This window comes from Podarcis pityusensis (assembly GCF_964106645.2).
Source record: "Podarcis pityusensis genome assembly, chromosome: 8".
Taxonomy (NCBI): Eukaryota; Metazoa; Chordata; class Lepidosauria; order Squamata; family Lacertidae; genus Podarcis; species Podarcis pityusensis.
In genome coordinates, this window is record NC_138033.1 from 83,771,911 (window position 1) to 83,788,273 (window position 16,363).

The 16,363-nt window shown below is 50.1% G+C and overlaps 1 protein-coding gene across 1 annotated transcript in view; it reads right to left on the reverse strand.

Annotated features, from left to right (window-relative positions):
• GFRA2 (GDNF family receptor alpha 2) overlaps positions 1 to 16,363 on the reverse strand; it is an 83,502-nt gene that overhangs the window by 25,879 nt on the left and 41,260 nt on the right. The window contains exon 4 of the mRNA XM_081017465.1: positions 11,294 to 11,642. Within this exon, the coding sequence (XP_080873591.1) occupies positions 11,294 to 11,642 (349 nt within the window). The remainder of the gene's footprint in view (positions 1 to 11,293; positions 11,643 to 16,363) is intronic.

The following is a 16,363-nucleotide window of genomic DNA, read 5'->3' on the forward strand; positions in this document are numbered from 1 at the left end:
AAAGACACGGTACCTATTTTGTCTGTCTATCCTTGTAGTAAACTGTATCCAAGTCCCTTAGACTATAGTTCTAGCTCTTTGGCTTTTTTGCTCATCTGTCTTCTGGAAGCCTAATGCCCCTGTGGTCCCCTGAAACTTTGGATTCGCCTGCATCTTTTGGAAGTGTGTGCCTGCAGCAGCAAACACAAAGCGTATGTGGTTCCAGATTCACGTTCCCCAGCCCGGTGCCCTCTGGGTATTGTGGACCGCAGGCTGATGGGAGTGATAATCTAATAGAGGTGGAGCTACAAAGCTGAACCAGGCTGCACTCTATGGACCAATCTTGGTCTAGTCCAGCACAGGTAGATGTGTTTATCTTTTAAAAACATGACCACCTGTGCTGGATCGGACTGCAGTGGGGCCATAGAGTGCAGGTGGAGATTTGTGGGTGTCTATCTCAATTACCTTCTTGGGCTCCATGATCACTGCAAATGGTGACATCAGCCACAAAATTAAAGACGCCTGCTTCTTGGGAGAAAAGCAATGACAAACCTAGACAGCATCTTAAAAAGCAGAGACACCACCTTGCCAACAAAGGTCCGTATAGTTAAAGCTATGGTTTTCCCAGTAGTGATGTATGGAAGTGAGAGCTGGACCATAAAGAAGGCTGATCGCCGAAGAATTGATGCTTCTGAATTATGGTGCTGGAGGAGACTCTTGAGAGTCCCATGGACTGCAAGAAGATCAAACCTATCCAGTCTTAAGGAAATCAGCCCGGAGTGCTCACTGGAAGGACAGATCGTGAAGCTGAGGCTTCAATACTTTGGCCACCTCATGAGAAGAGAAGACTCCCTGGAAAAGACCCTGATGTTGGGAAAGATGGAGGGCACAAGCAGAAGGGGACGACAGAGGACGAGATGTTTGGACAGTGTTCTCGAAGCTACCAGCATGAGTTTGACCAAACTGTGGGAGGCAGTGGAAGACAGGAGCGCCTGCCGTGCACTGGTCCATGGGGTCATGAAGAGTCGGACACGACTAAATGACTAAACAACAACAACAATATCTGACTTAGGAGGCCAGCCAGGGCTGGGTCAGAGAAACCAGCAGCCAGCCAGCCACAGACAACATCTCCTTGCATGGTGAGACTTGTTGAAGTGAATGGGAGGTCCCTGACAGCATCTTCCATCACTCTGGTACATTTCAATGCACCCACCAGGGGGATTGTGCTCAAAGGCTTATGTTCCACTAGCAAAACTTCCTTTTCAAATCCCACCTGCGTATTTGCCAGTGTGATGTTGTTTCCTCTTAACAGCCCGTGTTTTCTTTTTAATTCACAGCGGTTAAATGCACTTGAAGAGGAGGCCCCTCCCCATGGCATCCCCTCACCTGTGCTCAGAGGCCATGATTACCTAGCGAGGGAAGGGAAGAATGAAGGGCATGCATCATTTGATTTTAATTGAAGGAATGTTCTCTCCCATTGAACTGCTAACTAAGCCGAACACAGGATTGTGTTTACATAAGCAAGCCCCGAGTCGATATAGACTTGCTGTCACGTTAAGTCAATACTTATGAAAGTTCTCTGTTTAATTATTCAGTGAGGATTGACTTATTATTGTGTTAAGATGGTGGTTAGCCTTGAGCAAAGGGAGCCGCAGAACTGAAAAGGCTTCTTTCGGCTTTCCCCGGAATGGGCTGGGGCTCAGAGAGAGAGAGAGAGAGAGAGAGAGAGAGAGAGAGAGAGACGGTCTCTCACATCTTCACCATCGTCAGAAGCTCCTTCGATTGGGGGGGACGACACAGCTGGGGATGGGGAGAAGGAGGCAGTTTTCCATTTTATTATCTTTCCATTCATACATTCCCGAATCAAAGCACGACCCCAGCAAGCCTTGGAGCTGAATATCAGCCAGCTGAGATCAATGATTCCCTAACAAAAAGTCACCAGCCTTATTTCACTTTCAGAGCTAATCGAAGAGCCTCAATTCCCCCAGATGTATTGTTCCATGCTACCCCCGTCTCTGAGCGATGAGAGACTCCAGGGCTCCTGCATGCTTAGCCAGGGTTCAGATTCCCTGGAATGAAGGTCAGTGGAGCCTGTTGCATCTTTAGGGTATGTGGTTTTATTTACACCGACATACCCAGCAGATCTTTCTTCTCCATTAATCACAGCTTTGGCTCCAGCACAGAGCAAGCAGGTCTCTGTGTATCCTGATTCTAGCCTGCGTCCAAAAGCTCAGCTCCCACAAACTACTCTGGCTATTTGTTCTCCTGCCTAGCAGCTAGCTGAGGAGCGACCCATCCCTTAGCTTTGAAGGGTCCCATCACTTAGTTGTAGCTCTTGCAACCTGGCTTGTTCTTTTGGGATGCTGATGAGGACCCTTAAGTGGCCAGCCTAAGGTCTTTGTCATATCAAGAAACTTATCTATTTCAACAATAGAATCCTTTATTAGATTCTGACCCTTGCTGCCCCCAAGAATTGGAGGGTCTAAACTTAGGCATCATCCTGACTGACCTTCACAGCCCCTCCCAAAAAAAACCCCCACAACAATATGCTTGTAGGGATGAACATGTTCCCACCCCCTTGAAGAACAAAGCTCAGGTCAGGGGGAGGTATATATGGATGTCATGAGACCTGTCCAATCAAAGGGAGGCTGGGGGTCACCTCCCCCTTGTGGAGCACTTTCCAGCCCCTCCCCTCTATTCCTCCCTGATGGGGACCAAGAAGAGCTGACATCTCCCCATCTAACTACATGGACAGTATTTATATAATTACAGGGGAGGTTGTGGTCCTATGTGAAGGGTGAGTCAGCTGAATGTCATTCTGTCATGAAAGAAATGGGCGTGGGTGTGTCATTTCTATGACTTACAGTTCCAACATAATGCTAAGCCTAAGTTCAAGCTTTGTTTTCCCATGAGAGCAAAGCATCCAAGGTAAGCCATTCACCATGGATCCCTGTGGCACGTGAACAGGTGTTACCTGCCATGGTTTATTGATCCAGATAACCATTTTAGGTAAAGGTAAAGGCACCCCTGACCATTAGGTCCAGTTGTGGCCGACTTTGGGGTTTCGGCGCTCATCTCGCTTTATTGGCAGAGGGAGCCGGCATACAGCTTCCAGGTCATGTGGCCAGCATGACTAAGCCGCTTCTGGCGAACCAGAGCAGCGCATGGAAATGCCATTTACCTTCCTGCTGGAGCGGTACCTATTTATCTACTTGCACTTTGAGGTGCTTTCAAACTGCTAGGTTGGCAGGAGCAGGGACCAAGCAACGGGAGCTCACCCCGTCACGGAGATTCGAACCGCCAACCTTCTGATCAGCAAGTCCTAGGCTCTGTGGTTTAACCCACAGCGCCACCCGCGTCCCTGACAACAAGCGGTAAAAGTGGGGGAAGCCTTACAACAGGATGAAACCCCCAACCTTTGTTATACATGAGAAAACATAACAGGGAAAGAATTACATTGCATTGCTAGACATGCTAGAAAATCTGGCCAGTCACACTGGGCTCAACTTCCACAATGAGAACTGACTGTTGAGCTACAGAACTCCAGATGATGAGCATAACACCACAAATATATGGCTCTTTCCCTAAGAAGCATTTCTGAACCCCTCCTTTCCACAGATTAATAGGCAATTCTGATTCCTCTCCTGCCCTGCCTATTCTCTGGCTAAAACCTGGACCTGTGAACAGCTGTTCCAAGCCCTTCTCATTATGTAGTGTAATGAGAAGGCCGAACTGCTCTGGTTGTTGGTTTTTATCCAGAGATGCATCTACTGTATTACCAAATGACATTTTGCCCATTGCTGCAGAGGGTGTGAAGCTCTTTGGGTCCAGGTAAAAATAAAAAAAAATAAAAAGCAAGCGTCCCACTTGGAACACGGATTCTCTCAGAGTCAGGTCATTTAATGAGCATCTTCTCCTCTTTCGAGGTTTTCCGTTGGAGGGTGAGGAGAAGAGAGTCTGAATTGAAGGAAGAACCCCAATGAAAAATGAAGGTCTCTCCTTGCCTCTGGAGACGGTGGAAACACAGCCTTTGTAGAAGATGGAAAATTCTTCCGAGGCAGCACTCAGTGAAGCATGTTAAGACCAGATTATTTGTGGTCCTGATTTGCTGATGCAAGATGAAAAAATACAGCAAACTGCAGCTGCTGAAATCAGCTCTTTTCATCCTTTCCCCTCCTCTTTCCCCTTAGCTGAGGTTATGGTTTTGAAAAAGGTTTTATATTCTGAAGCTAAAACCTGTCCGGTACAATCAGCGCCGCGGTGCAAAGAGTCTGTCAGAAATCCCCGCAGCTGCGGGGAAGACAAGAAAAGCCACACAGAGGGGAACGAGGGTGCCAGCAGAGGGAGGGGGTGCTGCTCCTTTTTTCCTACCACCTTTTTTCTATTCCAAGGGGATGGAGAGCCGGATCCAGGCACCCTGGGGTGGGGGCTTTCCCCCACTCCCAGCCAAGGTCCCAAGGGATGGCAAACTGCACGTGGCATACAAATGCATGGGGGGGGGGTGTTTACTGGCTGCTGCTTTAATGAAAAGTGGGTCATTGGGAGGCTGAATCATAGAATTGTGGAGTGGCAAGGGACCCCCAAAGGTCATCTAGTCCAACCCCTCGCAATGCATGAATCCCAATAAAGAATCCTTGACAGGTGGCCATCCAACCTACTGTATCTTTTTTAAAAAAAACACAACACCCAACAAAGATTTGTACAAGGGAGGGACAGTGTTAGTTAGCCTTTCCCCTGCTAGCCAAGTTCCCATTCTTCATTCCTGCCCCCCTGGTTGCATTAGCAGTTTGACCCCAGTCCTATAAGAGGCAACCCGCTCCCGCCTCCTTTCCTCTGATGTCCTCCTGCACTTTAGATAACAGTAAGGGGGAGGGGGAAAAAACAACTCTCTTTAAAGGCTCTCCAATTACAGCTCATCTTTTTGCCTATTAGCTCTCGGGTTGGAGGTTTAATTACCTGCTGTCCTCCTAGCACAGAAACCTTATCTTGTCTCTAGTTTGTTATTGGGGTGGTAAGTGTGGTGTTCTTGGTTCTGGCTGGAGTTCCATCACTTTGTTGCTGTTTAGTCGTTTAGTCGTGTCCGACTCTTCGTGACCCCCTGGACCAGAGCACGCCAGGCACTCCTGTCTTCCACTGCCTCCCACAGTTTGGTCAAACTCATGCTGGTAGCTTCGGGAACACTGTCCAACCATCTCATCCTCTGTCGTCCCCTTCTCCTTGTGCCCTCCATCTTTCTCAACATCAGGGTCTTTTCCAGGGAGTCTTCTCTTCTCATGAGGTGGCCAAAGTATTGGAGCCTCAGCTTCAGGATCTGTCCTTCCAGTGAGCACTCAGGGCTGATTTCCTTCAGACTGGATAGGTTTGATCTTCTTGCAGTCCATGGGACTCTCAAGAGTCTCCTCCAGCACAGCACCCATCACTTAAAGGTAAAGGGACCCCTGACCATTAGGTCCAGTCGTGGACGACTCTGGGGTTGCAGCTCTCATTTCGCTTTATAGGCTGAGGGAGCCGGCGTTTGTCCGCAGACAGTTTTTCCAGGTCATGTGGCCAGCATGACTAAGCTGCTTCTGGCGAACCAGAGCAGCGCACGGAAACACTGTTTACCTTCCCGTCGGAGTAGGAACCTATTTATCTACTTGCACTTTGACGTGCTTTCGAACTGCTAGGTTGGCAGGAGTAGGGGCTGAGCAATGGGAGCTCACCCCGTTGCTGGGATTCGAACCACCGACCTTCTGATCAGCAAGTCCTAGGCTCTGTGGTTTAACCCACAGCACTACCTGAAAGCCGAAGGAATGAGCATCAAGGAGGCATTTTTTTCCAAGAGCAGCCAAGCAGCGCCTTCCACATGGTCTCTTGCACCTGGCACTGCATGTTTCATAAGAAAATAAGAAGAGCACCTGCTGGGTCCGGCCAATGGCCCATCTAGGCCAGCATCCTGCTTCTCACAGTGGCTGACCAAATGCCTTTGGGAACTCCACAAGCAGGATTCGAGCACAAGACCCCTCTCCCCTCCTGCGGTTTCCAGCAACAGGTATTCAGAAGCATTGCGGCCTCCGACTGTGGAGGCAGACCGTAGCCATCCTGGCTAGTAGCCATCGATAGCCCTCTCCTCCATGAATTTGTCCAAATCCTCTTTAAAAGCCATCTAGTTTGGTGGCCATGATTAGCTCCTGTGGGAGAGAGTTCCACAGGTTCAGTATGTGCTTTGTGAACAAGGACTTTCTTTGCCCCCAGTCCAGCTAGAGCTGCTACTTCAGGTCAAGGTGCATACAGTGACCACCTGTCCATTATTTAGAGGCCATGATGGCTTCTGTAGAATCCACTCCTAATGCTTTTTGACTTCCGACCTGTGTGCTTTTCTCCAATGCCTTCAGCCACCCAATTTCCCTTTCCCCTTGCTGCCCTCTTGGGCTTGCAATGCTCCCCCTTTATACCTCTATGCCCCTCTCCTTTCCCACCAAGCCTTCGGGTTTGGTCCCCTTGTGCCCTGACCCTCATGGCAGTAACCTCTGCCAATCACAGAAAACAATGGCCCATTTGAATATACCAGGATGCCCACCCGATTTGCTCTCTTTTACACTTTCCTCCACTTCCGCTGTCATTTTTTCTGGGCTGATTTATATACATACATATTCTCCTTCATTCCTTATCTCGCTGCTCCTCATGTAGAGCCCAGAGTAGCTACCAATGTATAAAATATAGCAATAAATGACTCCTGAAAGCACAGACTAAAAATACAGCCATAAAAATGCCATTAAGCAGCCTATCACAATCCGAAGTGCTGCAGGCATCCTGTCCCAAAGGCCTGCCAGAACATAAATGTTCTTTGCTGGCATCTGAATAAAGTTGGGGAGGGGAGGAGCCAACCTGACCTGCAGAGAGAATAAATTCCACAAACAGGATGCCGCCACCAAGAAGCCCCCGCCCTCAGACCATCCTCAACGGCGGGACCACTAGCAGAACCCCCCCTCCCTGCAGCTGCCAACGCCCAAGCTGGTCAACACTGGGCAAGACGCTCCATTGAGTACTGGGCTCTTAGTCATTCAGGGATTTGTACATTAGTACCAACCCTCTGAAACTGGGCCAGGTCATTTCGTTGATGAAATATGAGCCTGTCTTGCCATTCTAGATAATAAATAGGCAGTAGCATTCTGTACCAGCTTCAGCTTCCCAAAGCACTTGGGCAAGAGGATCCCAGTGTGCCAGGACCTCTCCAGCCACAGAAGCCAAGCTGCCCTCTTCGGAATCCAGCTCAGAAGCCCCAGCAAAACCATCATCTCTCCTGCTCTGCTCAACAACTGCTAAAGCCAGCTAGGCTGCTTTAATTGAAGAAGTTTCTGCCACCAAAGACAGAGCAAGCCACTGAGAGAGAGCTGCAGCTCTTATTCAGGACTCAGCCTTGGAGCGCAGAGGCTGAAACAACACCTAGGCTTTTATGGAGCCTTCAGCCAGAGGCCTGCATGGAACTGTCCAAGGTACCACAGAAAGCTCTCCCTCAAAGCAGAAGAGACTCAGAAAAGTCCAGGTAGCCCCCTGCCCACTTCCTGACACTCGGCAAACTATCCTGTACTGGAGCAGAATATTCTGCAGGATCAGGCCAATGGGGGCCCATCTAGTCCAGCATCCTGTTTTCACAGTGGCCCACCAGATGCCAGGGGAAACCCTTCTGAAGGCATTCCACATGGGACCATGAAAGTACCTTTGAGGGGCCCCATCCCCATAAACCTTGTGCAAATGCTGTTAATGGAGGAACAAAGTGAAAGGTGCATTAATATCAATGCTGGATGTTCCATAAACAAATTTCCCTTTAGAATGGCCTGGTTGATTCCAAACCTATTTCAGTGGTCCCCTTTGCCACCCAGAATTCACTGCTCCCAGTTCCACAGCAGAGCTAACCTCGAGAGCCAGTGTGGTGTAGTGGTTAAGAGTGGTGGACTCGTAATCTGGGGAACCGGGTTCGTGTCTCCGCTCCTCCACATGCAGCTGCTGGGTGACCTTGGGCTAGTCACACTTCTCTGAAGTCTCTCAGCCTCACTCACCTCACAGAGTGTTTGTTGTGGGGGAGGAAGGGAAAGGAGAATGTTAGCCGCTTTGAGACTCCTTAGGGTAGTGATAAAGCGGAACATCAAATCCAAACTCTTCTTCTTCTTCTTCTAATGTATAGAAAGATACTAACAGGACAATACAGTGGTACCTCAGGTTAAGAACTTAATTCATTCTGGAGGTCCGTTCTTAACCTGAAACTGTTCTTAACCTGAAGCACCACTTTAGCTAATGGGGCCTCCGCTCCTGCCATGCCACCGCCGTGCGATTTCTGTTTTCATCCTGAAGCAAAGTTCTTAACCCGAGGTACTATTTCTGGGTTAGCAGAGTCTGTAACCTGAAGCGTCTGTAACCTGAAGTGTCTGTAACCCAAGGTACCACTGTAGTTGCTTGATTAGCCGAGCATCCACCTAAGACTGTGCAGAGGAGGCACAAGCACCAAGCAACAGATGCTGGCCATGCCCAGGGAGTCTTTCCTTGGGCAGCAGGAAGGTGAGGTGGCTGCCCAACATTCCTACTGAGCAGGCAGAGCCAAGCTGGAGCAAGTTTCCCATAGGCTTGTGGGTCTCCCTTTGGGGCATCTGGGTTTCTACTATGAGAATAGGATGCTGGACCAGATAGGCCATTGGCCATTCCCAGCAGTCCCTTCTGATGTTCTTATGCTCTTGCACTCAGATTGTGCTTGCAGGCTTCCCACAGACATCTGGCTGGCCACCCTGAGTACAGGAATCGTCCCTCTTCCAGGGTGAAGCTTTGCCAGGGATTCCCCATTCCTGGGCACTTGTTGGGCCCGGGCCCAGTTCTACTCCAAACACCATTTCCCAGGCCCACAAAAGGCCTTTCTCTACTATTATCATTAGGTAAAGGTAAAGGGACCCCTGACCACTAGGTCCAGTCATGACCAACTCTGGGGTTGCGGCGCTCATCCCGCTTTACTGGCCGAAGGAGCCGGCGTACAGCTTCTGGGTCATGTGGCCAGCATGACTAAGCCGCTTCTGGTGAAACCAGAGCAGCACATGGAAACGCTGTTTACCTTCCTGCAGGAGCGGTACCTATTTATCTACTTGCACTTTGACGTGTTTTCGAACTGCTAGGTTGGCAGGAGCAGGGACTGAGCAATGGGAGCTCAGCCCGTCACAGGGATTCAAACCACCGACCTTCTGATCAGCAAGTCCTAGGCTCTGTGGTTCAACCCACAGCACCACCCGCGTCCCTTTTATATATTATCATTATGATGGCCTTAAATCATGGGAGAGCCTGAGAAATAAGATGACCTTTTCGGTTTAGAAAAGAGTAGAGCAAGAGGGAGGGAGGGACATTGCAGTGCTTGGGACTTTTTAATTTAGTTTAGGAGAGTAAAAGGTGACATGGTAGAAGTTTATAAAATTATGCATGACTTGGAGAAAGTGAATAATGTTTTCTCCCTCTCTCATAGCACTAGAACTCGCCGACATCAAGTGAAGCTGAATGTTGGAAGGGTCAATGCAGATGTTTAAAAAGGACTTATGTATGCAGTGCAGAGTTAAACTGTGGAACTCACTCCTGCAGGAGGCAATGATGGCCACCAATCTGGATGGCTTCAAACGAGGTTTGGACAAATTCATGGAGGAGAGGGCTCTCGATGGCTACTATGGTTCTGAATATCAGCCACAAGAGGGGAGAGGGCTATTGTGCTCAGGTCTTGCTTGTGGGCTTCCCAGTGAGACATCTGGTTGCTCTCTGGGAGAACAGCTGGACTAGATGAGCCCTGCTGGCTTGATCCAGTTGGGCTCTTTGCATGTTCCTATGTGCTGTGGTTCATCCACTAGCCATTCCAGCAGCTCAGAGTTTCTTCCCCCCGCCTCCTGCCTTTGTACCCAGCATTTAGCAAGGGGCAAGGGGAGGCACACAAGGATCGGCAGTGCCCATTGGCCCTTGGAAGAGAATATTGCCCTGGCAGCTGATTAGACTGCCGGGGGAGTTCTGGCAGCTGGAGAGACAGAGAGACAAAACCAGAGAGACAGGGCAGAGCAAGAGACCGAAATTCAGGGAGACAAGTCTAGCACTAATGATGTTTCCCCCTTGGCCAGCACTTTGACACCTCCTTTTTCAACATCACTTGCAATTTCTTCCTCCCTGATCTCCTGAGACACATCCCTGCCCCTGTGTCCAGCCCTAGCAGAGCATCACGTGCCCTCCCACCCCCACAAACATGCAGACACATGCGCCTAGACCAGCTCCCTTCCCCTGCCTTCCTAAGCAGGCCTGTCTTCTTGGCAAAGTCAGCTCCAGGTTGCCTGGTCCATTGGGGCCAGATGATTGGCAGGATCCCCATCCTGTCTCACAGTGGCAGACATGAGGGATGAACTAGCATGGCCAGCACTGTCGCCTTCCCCAACAGCACCCCATCTGCGTTAGAGTAATAGAATTGTCAAGCTGGAAGGAACCAAAAGAGCCATGTAGTGCAACTCCCGGCAAGGCAAGAATCACAGCTAAACTATCCCTGACCTCTGTTCAAAAAATTCTAAGAAGAGCACAACATCTTTCAAGGAAGTCCATTCCCTTGTCAAACAGCTCTTAACTGTCAGAAATTTCTTCCTGGTGTTTAGTCAGAATCTTCTTTCTTGTAACTTGAATCCTTTCATTTGGCTCCTACCCTCAGAAGCAGCACAAAACAAGCTTGTCCATCTTCCCCATGACAGCCCTTCAGATATTTGAAGACGGTTCTCCAATCGCCTCTCAGTTTTCTCTTCTCCAGGCTAAACATTGCCAGCTCCCTCCACTGTTCCTCACAATTCTTGCTTCCAGACCCTTGATCACCTTGGTACCCCTCCTTTCCACACTTTCCAGCTTGTCAATCACAGGACTCCAGGTGGGGTTGGACCAAGACAGAATAGAGTGGTACTATTACTATTACTTTAAAAGGGGGGGGGGGAGTTGACAGCTATGGTTTCCCCAAGAACACTCGCAGCATGCACCCAAATCACTGCGTCAAAACAATCCATCGCCAGAGATGCTGGAGACTCCATCAAAAACCACACACACCCAAAACTCAGAGCCACAAATGGACCACAATGACAACGTCTCATTGGTGAGCCCAGGATGCTGAGCCCGTTTTCCTTAGTGACCTTCCTTTGGAAATAAACTCCAGTGGTCAAGGCCTGCCTTCCTAGGTATCTTCTCCCACGTTTGAAAACTCTGCTCATAACAAAACTCAAATTTCAGAGACCATTCATGAGCCCCAAGGGCTTTGCCAATGGGAAACCTGGCTTCACAGTGAGGCGGTCCTTACCGGCAGAGGGGGTCCGACCTGCACAGGCTGCGGAGCTCCAGGCAGTTGGGCTTCTCCTTGTCCTCGTAGGAGCAGTGGGGGACGATGGTCTGTCGGCGTCGCTCGGCGCACGCCTGGTCCCTGCAGGAGCAGAAGAGCAGCCGGTAGGTGTACTCGTGGGGCACGCGGTCAAAGAACTGGCGCAGGGCTTTGTGGCACTTGCGGCGGTTGCAGCGCTCCGTGGAGGAGATCTCCTTGTTGCAGATGGAGATGTAGCTCGAGCGGAGGCGCTTGCAATTGTCGTTCAGGTTGCAGGCTTTGGCCGCGTCAAGGCAGTGGTTGCTTTTGGCGTTGGCAGTCGAATCCATCCCTGTCCCGGAAGAAGAGAAAAAGGGGTTACTGTGCATAATAATAATAATAATAATAATAATAATAATAATAATTTATTATTTATACCCCGCCCATCTGGCTGGGTTTCCCCAGCCACTCTGGGCGGCTTCCAAAAGAATATTAAAATACTATGTTACATCAAACATTAAAAGCTTCCCTAAACAGGGCTGCCTTCAGATGTCTTCTAAAAGTCTGGTAGTTGTTGTTCTCTTTGACATCTGGTGGGAGGGCGTTCCACAGGGAGGGCGCCACTACCGAGAAGGCCCTCTGCCTGGTTCCCTGTAACTTGGCTTCTCGCAGTGAGGGAACCGCCAGAAGGCCCTCGGTGCTGGACCTCAGTGTCCGGGTAGAACGATGGAGGTGGAGACGCTCCTTCAGGTATACTGGACCGAGGCCGTTTAGGGCTTTAAAGGTCAGCACCAACACTTTGAATTGTGCTCGGAAACGTACTGGGAGCCAATGTAGGTCTTTCAAGACCGGTGTTATATGGTCTCGGCGGCCGCTCCCAGTCACCAGTCTGGCTGCTGCATTCTGGATTAGTTGTAGTTTCCGGGTCACCTTCAAAGGTAGCCCCACGTAGAGCGCATTGCAGTAGTCCAAGCGGGAGATAACCAGAGCATGCACCACTCTGGCGAGGCAGAGAAGAAAGGCATAAGAACAGCCTGCTGCTTCCGGCCAAGGACCAACCTAGTCCAGCCTCCTCTTATCACTGTGGCCAAGCACAAGAGCCCTTTCCTCCCTGTCTGATTTCCAGCAACAGGTGTGCACTGCTGCCCTCGACTGTGGTGGGACAACATAGCCATCATGGGTAATAATAATAATAATAATAATAATAATAATAATAAATTTTATTTATACCCCACCCTTGCCGGCCAGAGCCGGGCTCAGGGCAGCTAACACCAATAAAATCACAGTAAAAACATAATGGGGGGGACCAATTTAAAATACAGGTTAAAATGCAATTTAAAATGCAGCCACATTTTAAGAGTAGCCCATAGATCAAGACCATAAGGAGAGGGAAACATAAGGGTCAGACGGAGTCCAAACCAAAGGCCAGGCGGAACAGCTCTGCCTTGCAGGCCCTGCAGAAAGATGTCAAGTCCTGGAGGGCCCTTGTCTCTTGTGACAGCATTCCACCACTTGGGGCCAGTACTGAAAAGGCTCTGGCCCTAGTTGAGACCAATCTAACCACCTTCTGACTTGGGACATCCAAAGTGTTGTCATTTGTGGACCTTAAGGTCCTCCGTGGGGCATACCAGGAGAGGCGGTCCCGTAGGTACGTGGGTCCTAGGCTGCATAGGGCTTTAAAGGTCAAAACCAGCACCTTAAACCTGACCCTGTACTCCACCGGGAGCCAGTGCAGTTGGTAAAGCACTGGATGAATGTGATCCCATGGCAAGGACCCTGTAAGGAGCCTCGCTGCGGCATTCTGCAACAGCTGGAGTTTCTGGGTCAGCTTCAAGGGCAGCCCTGCATAGAGCGAGTTACAATAATCAAGCCTGAAGGTGACCGTCGCATGGCCAGATCAGGGCAAGAAAGGTAAGGGACCAGCTGCTTGATACGGCGGAGATGGGAAAATGCCACCTTTGCTGTGGCTGCAACCTGTGCCTCCATGGAAAGAGAGGAGTTGAATGTTACACCCAAGCTCTTGACAGAAGGCAGTAAAGGTAGAGACCATTAGGTCCAGTCGTGGCCGACTCTGGGGTTGCGGTGCTCATCTCGCTTTATTGGCTGAGGAAGCCAGCATACAGCTTCCGGGTCATGTGCCCAGCATGACTAAGCCGCTTCTGGCGAACCAGAGCAGTGCACGGAAACGCCGTTTACCTTCCCGCCAGAGCAGTACCTAGTTATCTACTTGCACTTTGACATGCTTTTGAACTGCTAGGTGGGCAGGAGCAGCGACAGAGCAACGGGAGCTCACCCTGTCACGGGGATTTGAACCGCCGACCTTCTGATTGGCAAGTCCTAGGCTCAGTGGTTTAACCCAAAAAGCGCCACCCGCGTCCCGACAGAAGGCGGTAGGAGCCCCCAGTAGCCCTCTCCTTTATGAATCTGTCTAATCCTCTTTTAAAGCCATGCAAGTTGGTGGCCATCACTTCCCCCAGTGGCAAGGAGTTCCATAGTTTACCTATGGACTGTCGAACGAGGACCTTTTTTTTATCTGTCCTAGATCTTCCACCATGCATCACAGGGTTCTTTGGGCGCTTCCAGACGGGTCCTGTATAATGTGCACTTTGTGTGATCTGTGCCCTTGGTGCTTTGGGGCATGCGAGAGAGACATGCACCCCTCCTCTAGCTGCTCTCTGGGGTCCTTTTGCAGCAGGTGGGATTCTTATCTATGCTCTGGGAACAGCAGGTTGCTGCCATTTGAGAAGGAGAACTCCCAAGCATGGCATCTGGGTCCAAGATTACATGCATCTCTGATCCAATTTGAAGGATGTGCACCTGGGAGATTTGGCATAGGTACCTCTAAAATGCTCAGAAGGGGCAATCAAGCGAGAGAGAAGGGACTGGCACAGAAGCATCGTTGTGGGGCTTGCCCCCCCATCCCTTTCCTTCCCCTCCATCCAGCTGTTCCCTCTCACCAAACCACAGAAGCACTGACCCACTAACTCTGTGGCTCCCAAAAAAACATTGTTCAGAACATCACTTTGCACAACCCGTAAAGGAAGGTAATAGCACAATAAAATTCAAAACACTAACAAGTAATTGCAGTTATTCAAAAGCCAATTAAAAGTATTTCATTTAATTGATTCAACAAAACTGATCCATCGAGACCAGCTATTCAAAGTCTGATAGTCATTTACACCTTCCACCCCTCCCCCACCACCCCCTTGCCTCTTAGCATCCCCTGCCCAATTTGGGTAACACTGAGACCCTCAAGGGCTGACACCAGCACAGCATTCTGGAGCCCTAAACTATTTAGTCAAAAGATTTTTTAAGGTGCCCATCAGTGAAGCTTGCAGGCCAGTATAAGGGTAAAGGGACGCCTGATCATTAGGTCCAGTCATGGCCGACTCTGGGGTTGCGGTGCTCATCTCGCTTTACTGGCCGAGGGAGCCGGCGTACAGCTTCCGGGTCATGCAGCCAGCATGACTAAGCCACTTCTGGTGAACCAGAGCAGCGCACGGAAACGCCGTTCACCTTCCCACTGGAGCGGTACCTATTTATCTACTTGCACTGGTGTGCTTTCAAACTGCTAGGTTGGCAGGAGCAGGGACTGAGCAACAGGAGCTCATTCCATCGCTGGGATTCGAACCGCCGACCTTCTGATCGGCAAGTCCTAGGCTCTGTGGTTTAACCCACAGCACCACCCACGTCCCGCAGGCCAGCATACAACAAGAAGAAGAATAATAATAATAATAATAATAATAATAAATTTTATTTATATCCCGCCCTCCCCAGCCGAAGCCGGGCTCAGGGCGGCTAACAACACTAAAATAGTGCAACATTATAAAAACATCAAAGAATTAATTAAAATCAAAATTGATGGCAACCATAAACTAAAGTATTGTAAAGATTGCCAAAGGAGGGAGTCAGGCTGCGCCCTGACCAAAGGCCTGGTGGAACAGCTCTGTCTTGCAGGCCCTGCGGAAAGATGTCAAGTCCTGGAGGGCCCTTGTCTCTTGTGACAGAGCGTTCCACCAGGATGGAGCCGCAGCCGAAAAAGCCCTGGCTCTAGTTGAGGCCAGCCTAACCTCTCTGAGGCCTGGGACCTTCAAGATGTTTTTATTTGAAGACCGTAAGTTCCTCTGTGGGGCATACCAGGAGAGGCGGTCCCGTAGATACGAGGGTCCTAGGCCGTATAGGGCTTTGAAGGTTAAAACCAGCACCTTAAACCTGATACTGTACTCCACCGGGAGCCAGTGCAGCTGGTATAGCACCGGATGAATGTGATCCCGCAGCGAAGACCCCGTAAGGAGTCTCGCTGCGGCATTCTGCACCCGCTGGAGTTTCTGGGTCAGTCTCAGGGGCAGCCCCACGTAGAGCGAGTTACAATAATCCAGTCTGGAGGTGACCGTCGCATGGATCACAGTGGCTAGGTCAGGGCGAGAGAGGTAAGGAGCCAACTGCTTAGCTTGGCGGAGATGAAAAAATGCCGCCTTTGTTATAGCTGCAATCTGCGCCTCCATGGAGAGGGAGGTATCGAAGATTACACCCAAACTCTTAACGGACGGTGCTGGCACTAATTGCACCCCCGCAAGAGATGGGAGTTGCCCCCTCAATCCCATATCGTCCCGTCCCAGCCAGAGGACCTCTGTCTTCGAAGGATTTAACTTCAACCGGCTCCCACGTAACCATCCAGCCACAGCTTCCAAGCATCTGATCAGTGTGTCTGGGGCCGAGTCAGGATGGCCATCCATCAACAGATAGAGTTGGGTGTCATCAGCATACTGATGGCAGCCCAGCCCAAAACTCCGGACAAGCTGGGCGAGGGGGCGCATAAAGATGTTAAAAAGCATCGGGGATAACAGAACATCAACATTTTAAAAGGAATGGGGGGAAATCACAATTGAAAATGCAGAACTGGACAAAAGCAGAAAATGCGGCAGAGCCTAATGAAGGCCTCTTCCAGCTCCTAGTCATCCCTGGAGGGACTCTTCTGCTCATTTTCTCAAGGGTTTTCCTGGAAACTGCAGCTGAAATTGGACAGAGGTGGGCAGCAGGGAGACTCCACATGCCGCCAGTGGCCTGCCTTGC